Source organism: Dromiciops gliroides, chromosome 4 (assembly GCF_019393635.1).
Source record: "Dromiciops gliroides isolate mDroGli1 chromosome 4, mDroGli1.pri, whole genome shotgun sequence".
Lineage (NCBI taxonomy): Eukaryota > Metazoa > Chordata > Mammalia > Microbiotheria > Microbiotheriidae > Dromiciops > Dromiciops gliroides.
The window spans coordinates 290,476,258-290,494,706 of record NC_057864.1 but is presented as its reverse complement, the minus strand read 5'-3'; the positions used below and the strand labels follow the sequence as shown (position 1 = coordinate 290,494,706).

The 18,449-nt window shown below is 34.2% G+C and overlaps 1 protein-coding gene across 6 annotated transcripts in view; it reads right to left on the bottom strand.

The window, feature by feature from the left end:
- The window catches only part of FAM135A (family with sequence similarity 135 member A), a 126,655-nt gene that overhangs the window by 70,806 nt on the left and 37,400 nt on the right, over positions 1–18,449 (bottom strand). For all 6 annotated transcript variants that reach the window (XR_006356396.1, XM_044004246.1, XM_044004249.1 and 3 more), the window contains exons 4-7: positions 13,275–13,354; positions 5,274–5,413; positions 5,099–5,169; positions 2,787–2,960 (exon numbers count right to left, since the gene is read on the bottom strand). Coding sequence is in view for 5 of the 6 variants with exons in the window: in XM_044004246.1 (XP_043860181.1) it covers positions 2,787–2,960; positions 5,099–5,169; positions 5,274–5,413; positions 13,275–13,354 (465 nt within the window). In the remaining variant the exon portion in view is untranslated. The remainder of the gene's footprint in view (positions 1–2,786; positions 2,961–5,098; positions 5,170–5,273; positions 5,414–13,274; positions 13,355–18,449) is intronic.

Here is an 18,449-nt window from a genome sequence, read left to right as displayed (position 1 = left end):
ACCCAAGGGAATTGTCATTCTCTTCTTCCGGTGAATCTTCACATAATTTGACAGTGGACAAAAAAATGAGAGGAACCTGACAAAGTTGAACCCAATGGCATATCTCAGTTGTTTTTGGAAATACTGTGTGGTATTAAGTGGTTCACAATTATCTAAATATTTATATATTGTTATTATGATATAAATTTATGGAGTTAGGATCCATAATTTAACTATTAGAGAAAAGGCATTTAATGTACTTTGTTCTTTAGTTTCTCAAGAAATAGGGATAATTTCATAGGATCACAGAATCAGAAAAGTAGAGCTGGAAAGGACTTATATGATTTATATCCACATCTGTGATTTGTGTGTGTGTGTGTGTGTGTGTGTGATATTTTAAAGCTTGAAAAAATAATGTCTACAAATTCTTTTAGGCACAATCTAAACAATTCTAATGTCAAAGCAGATATTGTAGCACAAACCCTCTATAAAAATTCCCTCAGTATGAAGAAAATCACCATTTTCCAAATAATTTTTACATTTCTATTACATCCTAGTATGTGAGATAAATGAAGAATGACAGTTGGTTAATGTACTTAGGCCATTTACAAAAAATAAGAAGGAAAAACGAAATCAATATTGCCATAAGCAATAAGCAGGTTTCATATGCAAAAAGAAATGTGAATTTGCAAAAATAAAAATGTCACTATCATAGCAAATAGATCTTCAAGTCAACTTCAAATTCCTTCTGCTGTCAAATGTTTTTCAGAATTAAATATTAGTATCACTGTTTTGGAAAAACTGTATTAAAATAATATACTATAGGGGCAGCTAGGTGGTGCAGTGGATAAGGCCTTGGATTCTGGAGGACCTGAGTTCAAACCCAGCCTCAGACACTTACTAGCTGTGTGACCCTGGGGCAAGTCACTTAACCCCCATTGCCCTGCCAACAAAAACAAAAACAAAAACAAAAACAAACAACAACAACTAATATATATATATATATATATACACACACACACACACACACACACACACACACACACACACATATATATACACACACATATATACATATATATATACACACACACTATAGAATAAGAAGTAGATCATGTGCATTGTTGTTGTGGTTTGTCCTTCATTCTTGAAGAGTACATGACATCAAGGTGATGTCATGACTTTCACTGAATTGGATTTAAGTGAGGGAGGGCTGTGCAACGTCACCAACCTCTTTCCTTCCGAGCCATCTGGGTCCACTGGCAAGATATACATCAGGATGACTGGAGATGGCCCAGGATATTTAAGGCAATTGGGGTTCAGTAACTTGCCCAGGGTCACACAGCTAGTGTGACCTACTGTATGAGGTGAGATTTAAACTCAGTTCCTCCCAACCACTCCAGGTTCAGTGCTCTATCCACTGAGACACCTAGCTGTCCTCATGTGCAAGCCAGGTATATAAGAAAATCCTGAAATTACTTAATCCAAATAATTAATTGAATCAACATCTATTTTGGTTAATTGTATTAATTTAATCTTATTTATATTAGAACAACAATAAAACAATGTGAAATGCTCACACTCTTGTTATTATACTTGGAAGACAAATAAATAATAAATAAATTTAGGAAAAAACCTATTGACTAGCACCATCGGCAAAAAGCTTTGCCACCTATTGCTCTGCTGCCTCCTGCCAACCTCCCAATCTGATTTACAAGTGGATGAAAGTGAGAGAAAAATTCTGCTTTCATGGCAAGGACAATTCCAGCAGCAGGAAATATGAGGCTCCATGGAAGTTACTGAGGGTGGAAACATAAGCTATTGAACACATCTTAGCCTTTCCTCCAGACACTAAGCAGAGCCAACAAGTTCATCCTCCTGGCATATAACTTAGGGCCAAAAGAGACTTCCTTCAATAATCCGTGTCCAGAAGGTAAGCTGCCCCTACTTACTAGTCTGTGGCAAAAACTGCTGTATTGCAAAAGGAAAACATCACTAGAGATATACAAATCTGAATACAGTATAGAGGAATTGTTGAAGGAATATTTTTCTGATATACTGAATATTATTCAAAAGCTAATCATGACCTAGACCTAGAATTAATTTAGTCTTCATAACTAGTAAAGTACATGAAATAGAAAGGTTTTGGCAATGAATTTTAAAGATGACCAAAATTTCTGAAAATCAAAGTACTACACAGGGAAAAGTTTAGGGAAGTTGGAATTATTCAACTTAAAGATTGGAGGAAAGGGTGATAGGAAATTTAATAGCTAAAATATATAAGGAGCTTATATATAGTTGATATTCTGTAGCTCTACTGCAAATAGACCAAGGGAAAAAGGGCTTTTACTGCAGCTTTAGAGTTTAGACATAAAATGAATTTCCTGACACTAAGGTTGTTAAACATAGGATTGGGCTATTTAAAGGAGGTTTTAGAATACTTTTCTCTGAAGTCTTAAAAAACACAATAAAATAGTCTAGTCATATGAGAATTATAGTTTGGCATGACCATGGCAGGGAACAAAGACAAATATGGACTATCTAGAATGATCTTGGTTTGTCCTAAGAACCTACAAATTTTTACTAGAAAATGTTTTAGATTAAGAAACACCATTGCATAATAGATCTATACTACTAAAGTTAAAATCTCATCTTCTTATATTACATACTTATTTTAGCATAATTTTTATCACCATAAGTAAATTTAGAAAAACTTTCTAAACACTTCTATGTTGTTATTCTTCAAAGCATTTTCCTTCCTATAGGAAAAAAAAAGCATTGTGATGTAGGGGATCAGATAAATTTACCTTATTAGTGGCTGGTGTAGTGCAACCAATGATGCATGGACTGTAACAGACACAACAGAAAGGTGGAAATAATCAAACATAACGTTAACATGATGATGAAGGCCTCTATGGAGGCTAAAGTGCAGCTTCAGTGTTCGGCTACTTATTAGTTGCAAGGAGTTCAAGTCATCTGCCCTATAAAAAGCAACACATTTGTATGTAAGTACGGAAATGGTTTAGAACAGAGTTAATATTTCCTAGTTGAGTTCAAAATAACAGAAAATAATTAAGAATAAATACAGAGGTAACCTTAGGGAAATGTCATTTTTTTTTTTTTAGTGAGGCAATTGGGGTTAAGTGACTTGCCCAGGGTTACACAGCTAGTACGTGTTAAGTATCTGAGGCCAGATTTGAACTCAGGTACTCCTGACTCCAGGGCCGGTGCTCTATCCACTGCGCCACCAAGCTGCCCCTCATTATTTTTTAAAACTCTAAAAAATGCTGAGAAATAATCTAAAAAGTACTGAATTTACATGGAATAACAACATAATACTCAACAATGAGAAAATATACTTGTCTCATTATCCATGTTCTCAATATGTTTTCAATATCCACACAATGAGTCGTCTTATAAAGCCATCTCATAAGGTCTTTTTGGCATTTCTTTAACTACAACAAAATTCTCCTAGATAGAGACTAACATGATAATACAATGCCAATTGTATGATTATGTATTAGAGAACAGATTCAATTCTGGCAAATTCTTAAAGTCACTTCAAATTATTCTACTGTATGGAATTTTGTAGTATTAAAATAATGGAGCCACTGATGGGGACTTTGACATCTTTGGTCAAACTTAAAATTTTGATTGTAATGAGATTTTACCTATAAAACAATTTTGCAACAATTTCAAGAATTATATCCAATATAGTGGTCAGATAACAATGAACACAGAGCATTACTGGATGTGTAGAACAGAACAATTCTTCAACTTTGGCTAGTATTACAAGCAAGTTTTTGATTGGATGCAAGTTATCAACGTATTCCTTTGTGCACCAAAAGTGGAGGGAGAGGAAGTGGCTGTTATGTGGGAGCCTGATTCCTTAATGCCACTGAACTTGTCATAATGAAATTCTCAGGGTTGAGATAAGTCAGTGATACTTAAAATGGTTAAGTGCAGAAATACCAAAAAGCAGTCTGATCTTACATGAAATTTTCCAAAAATGCTTTAGAATAGCATTTGCAAGATAACAAATAAAAAGTAAAACCATCCCATTGTATTTACGAATTTCTTTACATGGCAGTCAAGGAAGTAATAGTGTTTCTAGATGCAACTGGTCTAAAACACAGCCTGGATGATTAGTTGGGTAGACAAGTCAAGATAGTCACTCCTAAATGTCTTAGAGGTTTTGAAAATGAATGGTATTAAGTTTGAAAGGAATCAGTGTTGCTTATAAATTCATAGGCCTTAAGATGTAAAAGCAATAAAACTTTATTCATTATCTTTCTAAGGTGTGGGTCAGCATGCCGTAGTGGAAAGAACATCAAATTCTTGCTAACTATATGACCACAATAAAGTCACAACAAACTCTCAATGCTTAAATTTCCTCATAACTAAAATGGGGATCAAGTTACCTATAGTACTTATAAGGCTCAATGTATGTAAAGTGAGTTGACAACTTTGAATATATTAAGTCAGCTCACATTAAGTGGAAAATGGGGATAAATACTTATATTACTATGTCCCTCAAAAGGTTATTGTGAGAAAAATGTTTTGTAAACTTAAAAGTGCCATTAAGATGAGTTTTCATCTTTATCATTCTACCATGATATATGGATACAAAGAGTTCATTTCCTATTCTATCTTATGTTGTACAATTTTACCACCTGAATCTCATGCAATCTGAGATGTGTAACTGTGGCATATTGTCTTAACATTCCCTAATTCATTTTATAGAGGGATTGTCACCAGAAAGGGGGTGGAAGGAACAAACATTTATTAAAGGGCTATTATGTGCCAGGCATAATGCTAAGCACTTTACAAATATCATGTCATTTGATCCTTAAAAAAAACCATGTGAAGAAGGTGCAATTATGAGGAAACTGAATAAATGATCTGCCCAAGGTTACATAGCTAGTAAGTATCTGAGATAGGACTTGGACTCAGGTCTTTTGGACTCCAGGCCTAGTGCTTTATCTACTGTGCTACCTAAATATAAAAGAAATTTTAAGAAGGAAATAGGTTACCCAAAAAAAAAAAATTCCCAGTTCTCACTTAGGGATGTATATCAAGTCTAGATATTTTAAGTCAATTGTTTTATCTTAATACTTACGAATAATCTGTATCTGTGAAGTGTAGATCTAAAGATAACAGGAAATTCATTTCATCAAGGGATTCTTCAATCTTAAAAGAAATGAATGGCTTATGAAATCCACTTTGAATAGGTATAGAAAATGTAAATGATGGTTGAATGCTTTAAAATATTTTTTATTTGTATGGATGCTTACCTTTTTTTCATCCAATAGCATTTTAATTTTGAAGATCATAACATCATTTATAACAATCTCTTCATTTTTGTAAAGAATTTGAAATATTTTACTGCAAATTACATTGTCATGAACAGAAGCTGGAAAGGCTAGATCCAGACCTGAAAATAATAACATATATAACTGATGTGAATGGCAGAACATAAGAATAATTAAATATACTCTACATTGAAATTCTGTAGTCTTTATAAGAAAGTGCAAAGGAACACAAATACATTCTGACAACAAGCAATAATGTGAGAGGACAGAACCTTGGACTTGATACATAACTGTCATTTTGGATACTTATTAGTTATGAGACCATTAGCAAATCACTGACCCTCTCAACATCATTTTCTTCATTTATAAAATAGATACTAATACTTACATTATGTCAGCAAGTCAACAGGCATTGACTAAGGACCTACTGTATGCCAGCCACTATGCTAAGTATTAGGGTTACAAAAAGGGGAAAAAATAGTCCTTGACGTCAAGAAACCTATATTCTAATGGGAGACACAAAATGTAAATAAACAGTTACATACAGGATATATGAGTAATAAAATGGAAGAAAACCTCAGAGGAGAAAGCTTGGGCAACTGGGAAAGGCCTCCTACAGAAGGTGGGATCTGAGCTGACTCTTGAAAGAAGCTAGGGGAAATAAAAGGCAGAAGAGAGGGGTAAAGTCTTCGAGGCATGGGGAATAGCCAATACAAAGGTAGACAGAGGAGAGATGGAGTAATATGTTTGAGGATCTTCAAGTAGGCCAGGTAGCTGGATCATAGAATGAGTACATTGAGGATAGTAAAGTATAAGATTAGAAAGGTAGGAAGGGTATAGGCTATAAAGAGCTTTAAATAAATTACAGAGAGAGAGAGAGAGAGAGAGAGAGAGAGAGAGAGAGAGAGAGAGAGAGAGAGAGAGAGAGAGAGAGAGAATGAATGAGGGTCAGAAAATGTAAAGAAAGGAAGAGGTTTAAGATGAAAGGAAGCTTCATTTTAACACTGGGACACTGTGGGTTAAGTAAGGGAGTTTCCAACTGGGGATGGGAAATAAGAAGTCTGGATTGGATAGACTCCAAAGACCCTTAGAAATATAAGATTTCATGATAGTAAATTAAATATTTTTCTAATCCCTAACTATAAGCAATTTTCAGGGTAGTGGAGCTTTTTAAGATTGTTGTTGTTCAGTAGTGTCCAACTCTTTGTGACCCTATTTGGGGGTTTTCTTGGTAAAGATACTGGAGTATTAACTTGCCATTAACTTCTTCAGCTCATTTTACAGATGAAGAACTGAGGCAAAACAGGGTTAAGTGACTTGCCCAGGGTCACCTAGCTATTAAGTGTCTGAGGCTAGATTTGAATTAAGGAAGATGACTCTTCCTACCTTTAGGTCCAGCACTCTATCCATTGTGCCACTTAGATATTTAGTAAATATTTAACAAACTTAGTTATCATGAAAGAAATCTATTAATGATTCTAATTTAGGAGTAGGTCCAGATGTATCATATTTGTTATTATTATTAGCAGGGCAATGAGGGTTAAGTGACTTGCCCAGGGTCACACAGCTAGTAAGTGTCAAGTGTCTGAGACTGGATTTGAACTCAGGTCCTCCTGAATCCAAGGCCAGTGCTTTATCCACTGTGCCACCTAGCTGCCCCAATGTATCATATTGGTACCTGGCAAATGGGTTCTTTATTGATCCATATTTTAAAAATCTAGGTCTTTAAAATAAAAAGTAAATTGCTTGTATAGATTAGCCAATGACTACTCAGCTGGTATTTACTTCTATTTCATTTTCAGATTCAGTGTTTTTTAAACTGGGAAAAAGCAAAGACATTATTTTCAATATTTATTATCTATAACTCTAACTCTTTCACAGATGTGGTTAATTTATTTTTCTTTAGCAGAGTATAATTTTATAGTCCTGGGATTTTTTAAAAGAGTACTGAATTTTTACAAATATTGGAAGTTTACCTTATAAGACTGATTTATTTCATTTTTATTACTACCACAAAGAAAAATGGAAATTTCTTATTTTGGCTTAAATACCCTTAAAAGTACTTTGGTGTCAATATGCAGCATGTTTCACCCCAAACTGAAGGTGCCCTACACTCTCACTAAAAGCATTACAAACTTTTGCAAAGAGACGTCCTTTTCATGGCTTTTTCAGAAAAAAGTAAAATTGATTACCTTTATGTAATGTGAAAAGCTGTGTATAGTGATTCACTCATATTTTTTGATACAAGTAACTTTCTGATGCTTATCTTTAAAGACTAAATATTGTCTTTAGTCAACATTAATACTAAGAATAAAAAGTGGTTGTATAAGAAAAACTATATGCCACAAATTACCAGTAGAATTCAGTTCTACAAATGTTCACATCCTTTCTGGCATCTATTATGTCAATCAGTGATACATCAACAAGCATTTATTAAATGCCACATATGTGCCAGAGATAACAATTTCTGATCTCAAGGAGCTTATAGCCTATTGGAGAAGACAACATGTACATTTATAGGTACATATAGAATATGCGTAAAACAAATATCAGGCAGTTAAATATAAAATATTCAGTGAGAGAGGGCACTGGAAGTTAGGAAGATCTACAGGCACAAGGTAGTGCTTGAGATTTGTCTTGGATGAAATCAGATATTCTTTGAGAGTGATCTGAAGAATGAAGATATCCTGGGGAATACATGAGAGACAAAGAAGAGTATTGATATTAAAAAGATGAATTTTTGTTCCAGGGAGAAGTTTTAGATTACTATAGGAGTCCTGCAATTTCCTAGATGGAATCCAACCCACTCTTCTCTTGTTTATTTCTGTGTAATTCATAGTTCATTTGCGGTGAGTCCTAAGGTAGATATACTGGATTAAAGTTATATGTATATATGTATGTACGTGTACACACACACACACACACACACACACACACACACACACACACACACACACACACACAGGCTGTCCATTGGATTTAATCTGTAAAGTAGGCAGTCTTCATTCACTGACAAGGTCCCTAATTAAAAAGCTTGCCTTCTTCCCCATTTACCCTCATGCTGACTTGACCATTGCATAATGACAAGTAACATTCATATATTGCTTTAAAACTATTTTCTCCACAACAATCAGGTAGATAATACAAATATCATTGTAATGATTTATAGATGAGGCACAAAGAAGTCAAGCAGTATAATGGAAAAAAGTACTGGATCTGGTGAACATGGCACAAGTTGCTGTCACAGTGACAGCCTGCCACTTTAAGTGTTCTTTCCACTACAACACATACTTTTATATTTTGGACTAAGGTCACTTGTGAATGATGTAAGCTACATTTTCAGAACCAATGTGTTAACACTATAATCTACATATTAACGTTTAAAAGCTTAAAGAAGATACTCTGGACAAACTGGAATATAATATACAACTGGTATAGTAGATTCTCAAGTGCCCTTAAGACAAAAGTCTACAAATGGTATTAAAATACCTACTATTGGGGAAATTTATTCATCTTGAAAAGCACTGTAATCTTTGGCAAAGAATTTTCTTCACAATAGCCCAGCAAAGTAGGTAACATACGTTTTGCCATTATAATCAGTCATCATAACTATTTCCCTCCATCCTATTCCCTAAAGCACTGTAATCTTACTGTGGGACTTTTCTTTGAGAAATTCTAGACTGGGGCAGCTAGGTGGTGCAGTGGATAAAGCATTGGCCCTGGATTCAGGAGAACCTGAGTTCAAATCCGATCTCAGACACTTAACAGTTACTAGCTGTGTGACCCTGGGCAAGTCACTTAACCCTCATTGCCCCACCAAAAAAGAGAGACAGAGAATGAGAATATTCTAGATTGTAGTTCCAAAATGGCTTAGAGATTTTCAAAGGTTTGTGAAATTAGGCCTTAAAAAACCAAACAAACCACTTTTCTCTCTATGAGCAGATGCTTAGAATTAGATTAATTACTAAAAATATTCTCTGGAAGGCTTGTGTTCTAAACATGAAGTAATTTTTTTCTTCTATACCTATAAAACTCAGATAACAGATTTTTCAGTGATATTTGGTCTCTCTTTTATTCCCTCTTCATTGATTTTACTTATATAAAATTTTTTTTAAATTATGTAACAGAAGCTTTCTGGTTTGTCTTTTATGATCACTTCTATCCTTTGTGAAAGGTACCTTCTTCCATCCTCTTCTAAATTTTAAAAAATGCGATTCAACATGACTAATATGGTAATATGTTTTGTAAGACTGAACATGTTTAACCTATATCAAACTGCTTACTGTCTTGGGAAGGGGAGAGGTAAGGGAGGGAATGAGAAAATTTGGAATTTAGAGCTTTTAAAAAATGACAATTAAAGTGGGACACTGAGGTAGTACAAGGGAGTACTGCTCCTGGAGTCAGGAGGACCTGAGTTCAAATCTGGTATCAGACATTTACTATCTGTGTGACCCTGAGCAAATCACTTAATCCCGACTGCTTCCAAAAAAAAATAAAAAATATATATATTATTTAAAAAACAAAAAAATAATGGTGTGACCTTTTACGTTAAAGTCATGTATACATCAGGGTCTTATCACTTTGTGAGACTAGGCTAAATCTAATTTCTGTCATACTGCTTTCAAGTTTTCTTCAGAAGTTCTTGCTAATTAGGCAGTCCTTCCCTTATTCCCCCAGTAATTTATGTTAGACTGAGTTTTGTTTTCAATTGCTCTTAGTTCTGGTTTATCTAGTCTGTTCCATCAACCTACCCTTCTGTGGTTTTTTTTGTTTGTTTGTTTTTGGTGGGGTAATGAGGGTTAAGTGACTTGCCTAGGGTCACACAGCTAGTAAGTGTCAAGTGTTTGAGGCTGGATTTGAACTCAGGTCCTTCTGAATCCAGAGCTGGTGCTTTATCTACTGCGCCACCTAGCTGCCCCTCTGTTTTTTTGGTTTTTTTTAACCAGTACCAAAAAGTTTTGATGATTACTGCTTTATAATAGTTTGAGGTCTGGTAATGCTATGCCCCTTTCATTCCTCAACTGCGTTAATTTTGAAATAACATTATGAATCAAAATTTTTTATCCCTTGCATTTGTTCTGACAACTAAAAAGTGCTTCAACTTCAATACTGTTTTGTGATATAGATGAAAGAGTGTTTGATTTGATCAGTGGACCTGGGCTTGAATCTCAGCTCTGCTTCTCACTCCCTGTATGACAAGGGGCAAGTTTAGCTCTCTGAGCCCCAGTTCTTAATCTCTAAGAAATTGGACTATAGCTCCTAAATTCCCTCCCACCTCCAAATCTTTGACCCTTTGATTCTAAGATGCATGATTTTCTTCTGTGTGAGTATTTTTTTCATTAATGTAGAATAATGGTAAATAAACATAATGAATAACTCCTCCATGCTTTAGTTTTCATATGATTTTATGAGTGCTGTTGCTAAAGAAAGTTTATCACTTCCAATTTATCAACCTTTTGGTGATGAGCCTCCCCAAATTTAGTGAGGCCAATTCTCAGATAACAGAACACACATACATGCATACATGTATATACTCCACTGGAAACATACATAGTCCATATGTATATATATATATATATATATATATACATACATACATACATATATATATATAGAGAGAGACACACTTCCTGCCCCGTTTGTATGTGTATGGAGAGTCCATTGCTAGAGGTATATTTGAAGCCAAAAAGCCATACTACTATGACTTGTTAAAGCTTACTCTTTGCTGGCACAGACTTTGAAGACTCAGTGTCACCTCCAAGCCATGATGAGATGTGAAAGTTGTATTTTAATGGAAGGCAAAGTATAATGTACCTTACTGTTCTTTTCTCCTATTCTGTTTTAGTGTTATTCAAATGGAGTTCAAGCTAAAAGACATCTATTTACATCTTTTTTCTATAATCCTATTATCTGACATAAGATCTCTAAAGAAAAGGTTATATGTATGAATTATTGTAGTAGGTTTTTCTACTGTTCTAAAAAATAGGGGCAGCAAGTAGCACAGTGAATAAAGCACTGGCTCTAGAATCAGGATAACCTGAGTTCAAATGCAGCTTCAGACACTTGAAAGGTACAAGCTGTGTGACCCTGGGCAAGTCATTTAACCATGATTACCTCTTAAAATAAATTAAAGGAAAATGGGCAAACAGAAAACACAAACGTCAAATGAAGCATCAATTAATTCAAGTTTTATATTTAAAGGCAAACAGAAATTAAAATCTCATAGCTAGACAATTAAAAACTTAGAATTTAGGTGTGACTAAAGTGGCTAAGTAAGTTAGTTAATTAAGCTAAGTAAGGCAGCACAATGACTCCACCTTTAGAAGGCATTTAGGCTTAGTATGTAGCACTATCCTGTCACTGTCAAATAAAACAGAGATGAATCATGGTGGTATTATGTGGTGAATCATTCAGGGCAAGAAATAATTTTGAGATAGTTTAATTTTGTGACAGTAATTATTATGCATATATGCATCCACTGACAGTAGACTGACTCAGAAAGTATGACCCTGAAGATATGAAACTGGTTTGAGCTGGTTTCACCACCTTTAGTTAGTTCTGAAAGTTTAGTGCTGAATTTTGTGTCATCATAAAATTCCTGAGGTTTTAAGAATAAATATTACCCAAGAAATATGTAAAAGTAATAGTTCTTAAGATGATATTTCATTTACTTGGAGATTATTAAAAAAGCTTTTTTTTTTGGAGGGGGGTGAGGGGGAGGTTCAGCATTTTAATCCTATAATGAAAGAGCAATAGCCTCCCTAAAGTGTAAAGGAAAAGTGTAGTCAAAAATGAAAAAACGCCACCTAGAAATGATGAGCTATTGCTACAAATGAGCCCAATTAACCTAAGGGAAAAACCCCAAAAAACAAAACCAAAGACCTCTGGAGGGATCTGGTAGCCAGAGGGGCTATTATTAATTTCCATAAAATGTATTTAAAATGTTTTTAAGTTGGAAGAACAGCAAGAAAACCAGTTTTTAAAATAACAGTTGCTAACCCAAGGATTCTTAAACTGGAGGTACATATATTTAAAAAAGTAGTGTGAGTGAGTCTGGGCAGAGCTGTTCATCTTTACCAGACTATAAAATATCCATCCTACACAATATTTGAGGATATTTTTTAAATTCTGGGAATCTTGTCCTCAATGAAGAAGGGAATCAAATACACTTGATACAATGAGAAGTAGAATTGTTTTGGAATTACAGAATTTTCCAAATGGAGACTGAAACCTGCAAAACAATCTTCTACAGTGCAATAGTTCATGGAAGATTGAGAAATGTATTCAAAACATGAAGAATAAAGTCTTTGATGATCTAGGAACTCATTTAAATCTCACTGAAAACCTATATAATCAAAGCTAGATTATTTAATGTGATCAAAGTGTGGCTTCATGAAGAATTAAAGAACATTTCAAAACTTGTGAATTCAATGCGAATTCATATAAACCAGCTATTGCATCAAGCTACTCCACCAGGACACCAAGTTCTAGCTAGTTTAGATATATTGCCATCTGCACTGTCCTACCACGCACCTCTCCAAAATGGGTAAGAAGGGAAGAAATCATGTTTTTTTGTACTTCACTACAACTTCCAGACCTACCTTCTACCATATTCACTCCTGAACATTTCCTCCTTTGAAATTCACTCCATAAAGATACGTTATTCTATCCAGATCCTGCTGAATATTTATCACCAGCCCCTGAAATAATTCTCTCCACTTTTTCAAGGAATTTTAAAACAGTCCACCCACAGCATATAATATAAATCCCTTGATACATTACTGATTTATGTAAAATTATTTCTTTATCTAACTTCTGTCACTCTTTATACCATATAATTTAATTTTTTATAGAAACCAGCATCAGCAGGGAATTTTATTGTATCCCTATATATAGTTTTTTAATGGCCAAAATTTTATATTATCATCTTGCAATTATTAATACTCTGCCTTTTTTTTAACTTAAAAATATTTCTTGGCTTACCTGTTGCATGTAACAAGCTAGCTTCTAATCTGTGGGGAATTCTTGGAGGAACTTTCATTGATGCCCGAATCTGGTAAAAACTAAAACAAAAGAGAAAAATAATTTTGATACATAATTTTAAAAATAATATGCTAATTATTTTATCCTTATCTTTCCCTCATATTGATTACTTGTAATAAAGAAAACTTATTAAGAAAAATTAAAGTCAAAAAGTAAAGCGTCAGAATCGTGTCTGAGCTTTCACATAATTCTTTCTGTAAAGTAGTCATTTATTTCAGTAAAAAATATTTCTTAAAAGTACTACTAAAATCATCTTAATGAAAAACCTAATGCACAGATTAGTGGTGATGTAGTCACCACTGACAATGGCCCAAAATGTTCTACTTATTTTCTATATAACTTATCATTTAATCTGTTTCTTCAAATCTTGCTTCCACAGTACATTACATCCCAATATTAGTTGGGAGCCACCTGAGAAGTAATTTGGTCTGACCCTTTTATAAATGAGTCACCAGAGGTGACTGACTTGCCAAAGGTCACGAAGCTAGTTAGTGACAGAGCCAGGTCTCCAATTGGTAAGACCTGTAATTTTTTCTACCATTCTACATTGTAGTTTTAAATGTTAATTACGTATAAATAATATACATTAAAATAAATAAATGTAAGGATTAGTCTTTATTATTACAAGGAGACTATGGTGTAGGTTTTGTGGAAGAGGTGTGGGGGCGAGAAAGAAAATGGAACAATAAACAGATGGGACAGTTGATAGGTAGATTACTTGATCCACTGCAAAACCTAAACTCTACTAGGAATAGATGGAGCCGAGGTGACCATCAAGTTGTTGGATAAACTTTGGGGTCCAAAGTCAGGAAGAAGGTCCAAAACAAGTATGGACTATTGGAGGACAGAGACAAAAAAGGATTTGGAACAGTCCAAGAAGTGAGAGTTCAAGTGTTTTCTGAATTATGTTTGTTCAATTGTCCAAACTGGAAACCAAATCTATAAAGTACCATGGTATCCACTTATGGAAGAATGGAATAAATGCTCATTTATACTAATTCTGGCTCTACCGTCACTTCCCAGCATCACTGCTTACTATCTATAAGACAATGAATAAGCCAACAAGCATTTAAATATACTCACTATGTCAAGTATTGGGGATACAAGGAAGAAAAGGGGTCTTTGCCCTAAAGGAACTTAAATTCAAATAGACAAGTCACTTAACCACTATGATGCCATCTATAAAAACAGATAATAACATTTGTACTACTTCTCTTACAAGGTTGTTATGAGGTAAACTTAAATGCTTGACTTAAAATGCTACACAAATATGAGTTATTGATGTTGATTAACAAATATTTTAAAAGTAATGCATATTACTAAGTATACTATAATAATGAATCTTATCTAATCCCAAACTTAGATATATACTTTCTATAATAAAGGTAAAGCATTTTATGAATAATTAATTTTCTTGGTACAGAAATACTTCTGAGACCATTACAAATGCTGAAAGATATTATTTTAGTAGCCATTTTTTAAAAAGATTATAATTTTATAAATAATTGAGATTATGAATTAAAATTATTCTTATGACAAAACTGTTTATTTGGGGATGCATTTTAAAAAAATGTAGCACATATACAAGTTATATCTAAGTGCCTTTGCATGTCCAGTAGGCATTTAAGCATAATGAACTGATTTATAGAGAAAAAGAATTTCCAAATCTCTTTTTAAAAACATTTTCCCACTTTTAAACTTGGGGATTTAAAAAGAAACACAAATTTAACTAAAATATAACAGGATTTTATAAGCTTTTTTTTTAGCAATTTGGTGAAAACTATGGATCCCCTCTCAGAATAAAGAAAATGCTAAATTTCAGTTAGACTCTGTTGAAAATAAAATTGTAATTTTTTTCCCTATCCAAGCTTAAAGACTTCTCCTGAAATAAGACATTCCCCCTCCCCCTGCAAAAATCAGTCCCTAGGTTAAGAATCCCTAAGTGTAGACCAAAAGCATTTTTTTGTTTGTTTTTCGTTATGACTAAAAAGGAACCTCTCTGTAAATTGATAATTTATAATAATTAGAGCACTTATTCTAAATGACATATCTATAAATCTGTACTTTTAGTATAACATTTTAGCAAGGCAAAAAATATTACCTAATCATGAAGAAATAGATCTCTTATTATTGCCAATAGTGTCTAACAAGCTTTTCCAATTAAGATCAGTGCTAGGCAATTTCTAGGACCATAAATTGCAGAGAAGGTACCAATCTGCATTGGTAGTCAGAGTTTCTTCATTTCAGAATTTCCTGTATCAATGAAATAATAAGTCTAGTCCCTATCCTTAACTTTTTCCAATCAAAAATGGATTGTATATTATGATGATTTTGTCATTAACACAAAAAGAAACTAGCATTATGACATTACATAGCTAATCTGTGATGTGTTTCCATATTGTGTTTTCCATCATCTAATACACCTAACACTTACTAAGTGACTACTAAGTACAAGGCACAGTGCTGGGTACTAAAGATATAAATATAAAAATGAAATATCTCCTGCCTGCCTTTAAGCTGTTTTAATTCTACTGGAGAGGCTTTTTTTTTTAGTCCTTATTACATATTGGTATACAAAGAAAAGCCTTATTTATCTTGTAATTTTTAACAATCTTGCTCTTAAAAAAAATACAGAGTAAAACAACCTCCAGGTTATTTGCCCTGCGTTATTTAAAAAAACTTCTCTGTAGAAAAAGTTATTTTTTAAAAACTAAATTGCAAATTTCCCATATTATTCCTTGGCAAGTTAAAGTCACTTAAATGTTTTTATTTAGTTTTCTAATTGCATTATATCAAGAAACTTCTATTTATATAATACATTTAAGTGTTCTTCACAAATCTAAAAAGTAGGAATTCATTTTAAATTAAAAGATTTAAAAGTATGTAAGTATATTCTATACCATAATCTATGAAAGACTAAATGAACAATAGTATAACAGCTTTACAAACATGGATTCATTTTTCCAGAAGGGTCTTTTCTAAGCAATTGTTATATATAATCACCATAAACAAAAAGTATTAAGCATTTAACATTTAAAATGACTTTTTACACAGAGGTTCTGGGTCACATGATCAACAAAATGGCAGACTGGATATTTTTTCTGATCCCCACAACCTCTCAAACCTCTCCAAAACATAAATTGTGTCCCAAAGATAAAGGAACTTCAGTTATCTCCATGGTTTAGGATGCTCAGGATACATAAACATGAAGGTTTTTTTTTTTTAAATCTAAAACCCAGGAATTCATGCTTACTACCCTGCCTCCCATGGGATACAACACATACTTACTTCAAAATCCCTGAATCCCATTTCCCCCACTTTCTCCTTCCAATGCTGTGGAGACCTAGCTGCCAGCTGTGGAAATTTGCTTAGATCACAGGTCTTCAGGAGCAAAAGCCTAGTACGGGCTGAAACCCAGAACCACTAATGCTGCAAAGCTCTGAAATGCAGATGCTGATCTAGAGACATGAGGAACAGAGGGAGTGAAACAGGCCACCAGGAAGGGACACCATTGGTATGGGTGGGCATTCCACCAAGCCTGAGCAAACAGAACAACACCCATCTGGGGCCAGTTCTGGCCACCTAAAAGTCAGGGAGTGGGGCGAGGGGTGGGGGGGAAGCTCTAGGCTGGTGAACCATAAATTGCCTGAGATGCTTTGAGATCCAGCTCCCAAGGAAACCACAATCAGAGGGGAAGGAGTCCAGAAGTTAATGATAACAAAAATAAGGGAAAAAATATTAAAAGTAACAAAGATTTTAGGGAAAAGAAAACTCAAAGACCTTGAATATAAACAGATAAATCAAAATGAAAAAAAAATAGCAACAGAAGGAAATTTGGCTTCCATAGCTAGCAAACAGTTTCAGACATCTATGAATACTGGACATCTATGAATAAACACTTCAAATTAAGGGAAAATTATCCAACATCTGATGAGACAGAGGACCCTGTGGAATTTGAGGAGAACATGGAATTACACACACCACACTTTTCCTGAGGGGTTTCAAGAGAAATAAAAATTACAAGAGCAGAATTTCTGTCTTGTACAGCAAAAATAATGAAAATGAGCAGAATAGTTTGCAGTGGCAAGCCTCGCCAAAGGAACAAAAGTGTGAACAATAGATTGGGAATGCAAATACACAGAAGAGAAGAACAACCCAGAAGAAAAGCAACCCCCCCCAACAAAATTAAAAGAATATATGTGGGGGCTGCTATGTGGCGCAGTATATAAAGTACCCGCCCTGGATTCAGGAGGATCTGAGTTCAAAACTGGCCTCAGACACTTGACACTTACTAGTTGCGTTACCCTGGGCAAGTCACTTAATCCTAACTGCCCCACCAAATAAAAAAAGATATAAAAAGAAAAAGAAAAAAAAATGCTCACTATGCAAGCAAAACATATTGAACTCAAAGACGCACAGAGATAACCTAAGGATCATAGGTTTCCTAGAAGAATATGATAGAACAAAAAAATCTTAACACTGTAATGAAAGAAATAATAGAAGAAAACTGCCTAAAACTTCCAAACATAAAAATGAAATCCCAATTGAAAGAATTCACATATCACTTCCAGGAAAACAAAAACAAAACAAAACTAAGGTTCCAAATGCCAAGACACATAGTGGTTAATTCTAACAATTCAATTCAGAAACAATAAATTCTGAAAGCTATCAGGAAAAAGACCTTCAAAATACAAACAAAAAGACATTTGAATAGCACAAGACAATTCTGTGTCCTCTAGGAAAAGTAGAGAATAGAATACCATGTGCAGAAGAGCACTAGAGTTCAGGATGCAGGACAGGGCAACAATCTATGAAATGTGATGAGATCCTGGAGAAAGTGTAGAAAGAGAAGACACAGGACAGAACCTTTAGGTTTAACCTAAGATGGGGGAGTGTGTGATATGGAAGATGATTTAGCAAAGGAGAATAAGAAATTAAATACATAGGAAAACCAAGAGTCAGAGTAAGGAAAATCCAGAGAGGAAAGAGTATTTAGGAGGAGAGGGCAGTCATCAGTGTCACATACTGCAGAAAGGTCAAGAAGAAGGAGTACTAAGAAAGAAGTCTATCCCATTTGAGATCACTAGTAACTGGAGAGAATAGGTTCATTTGGAT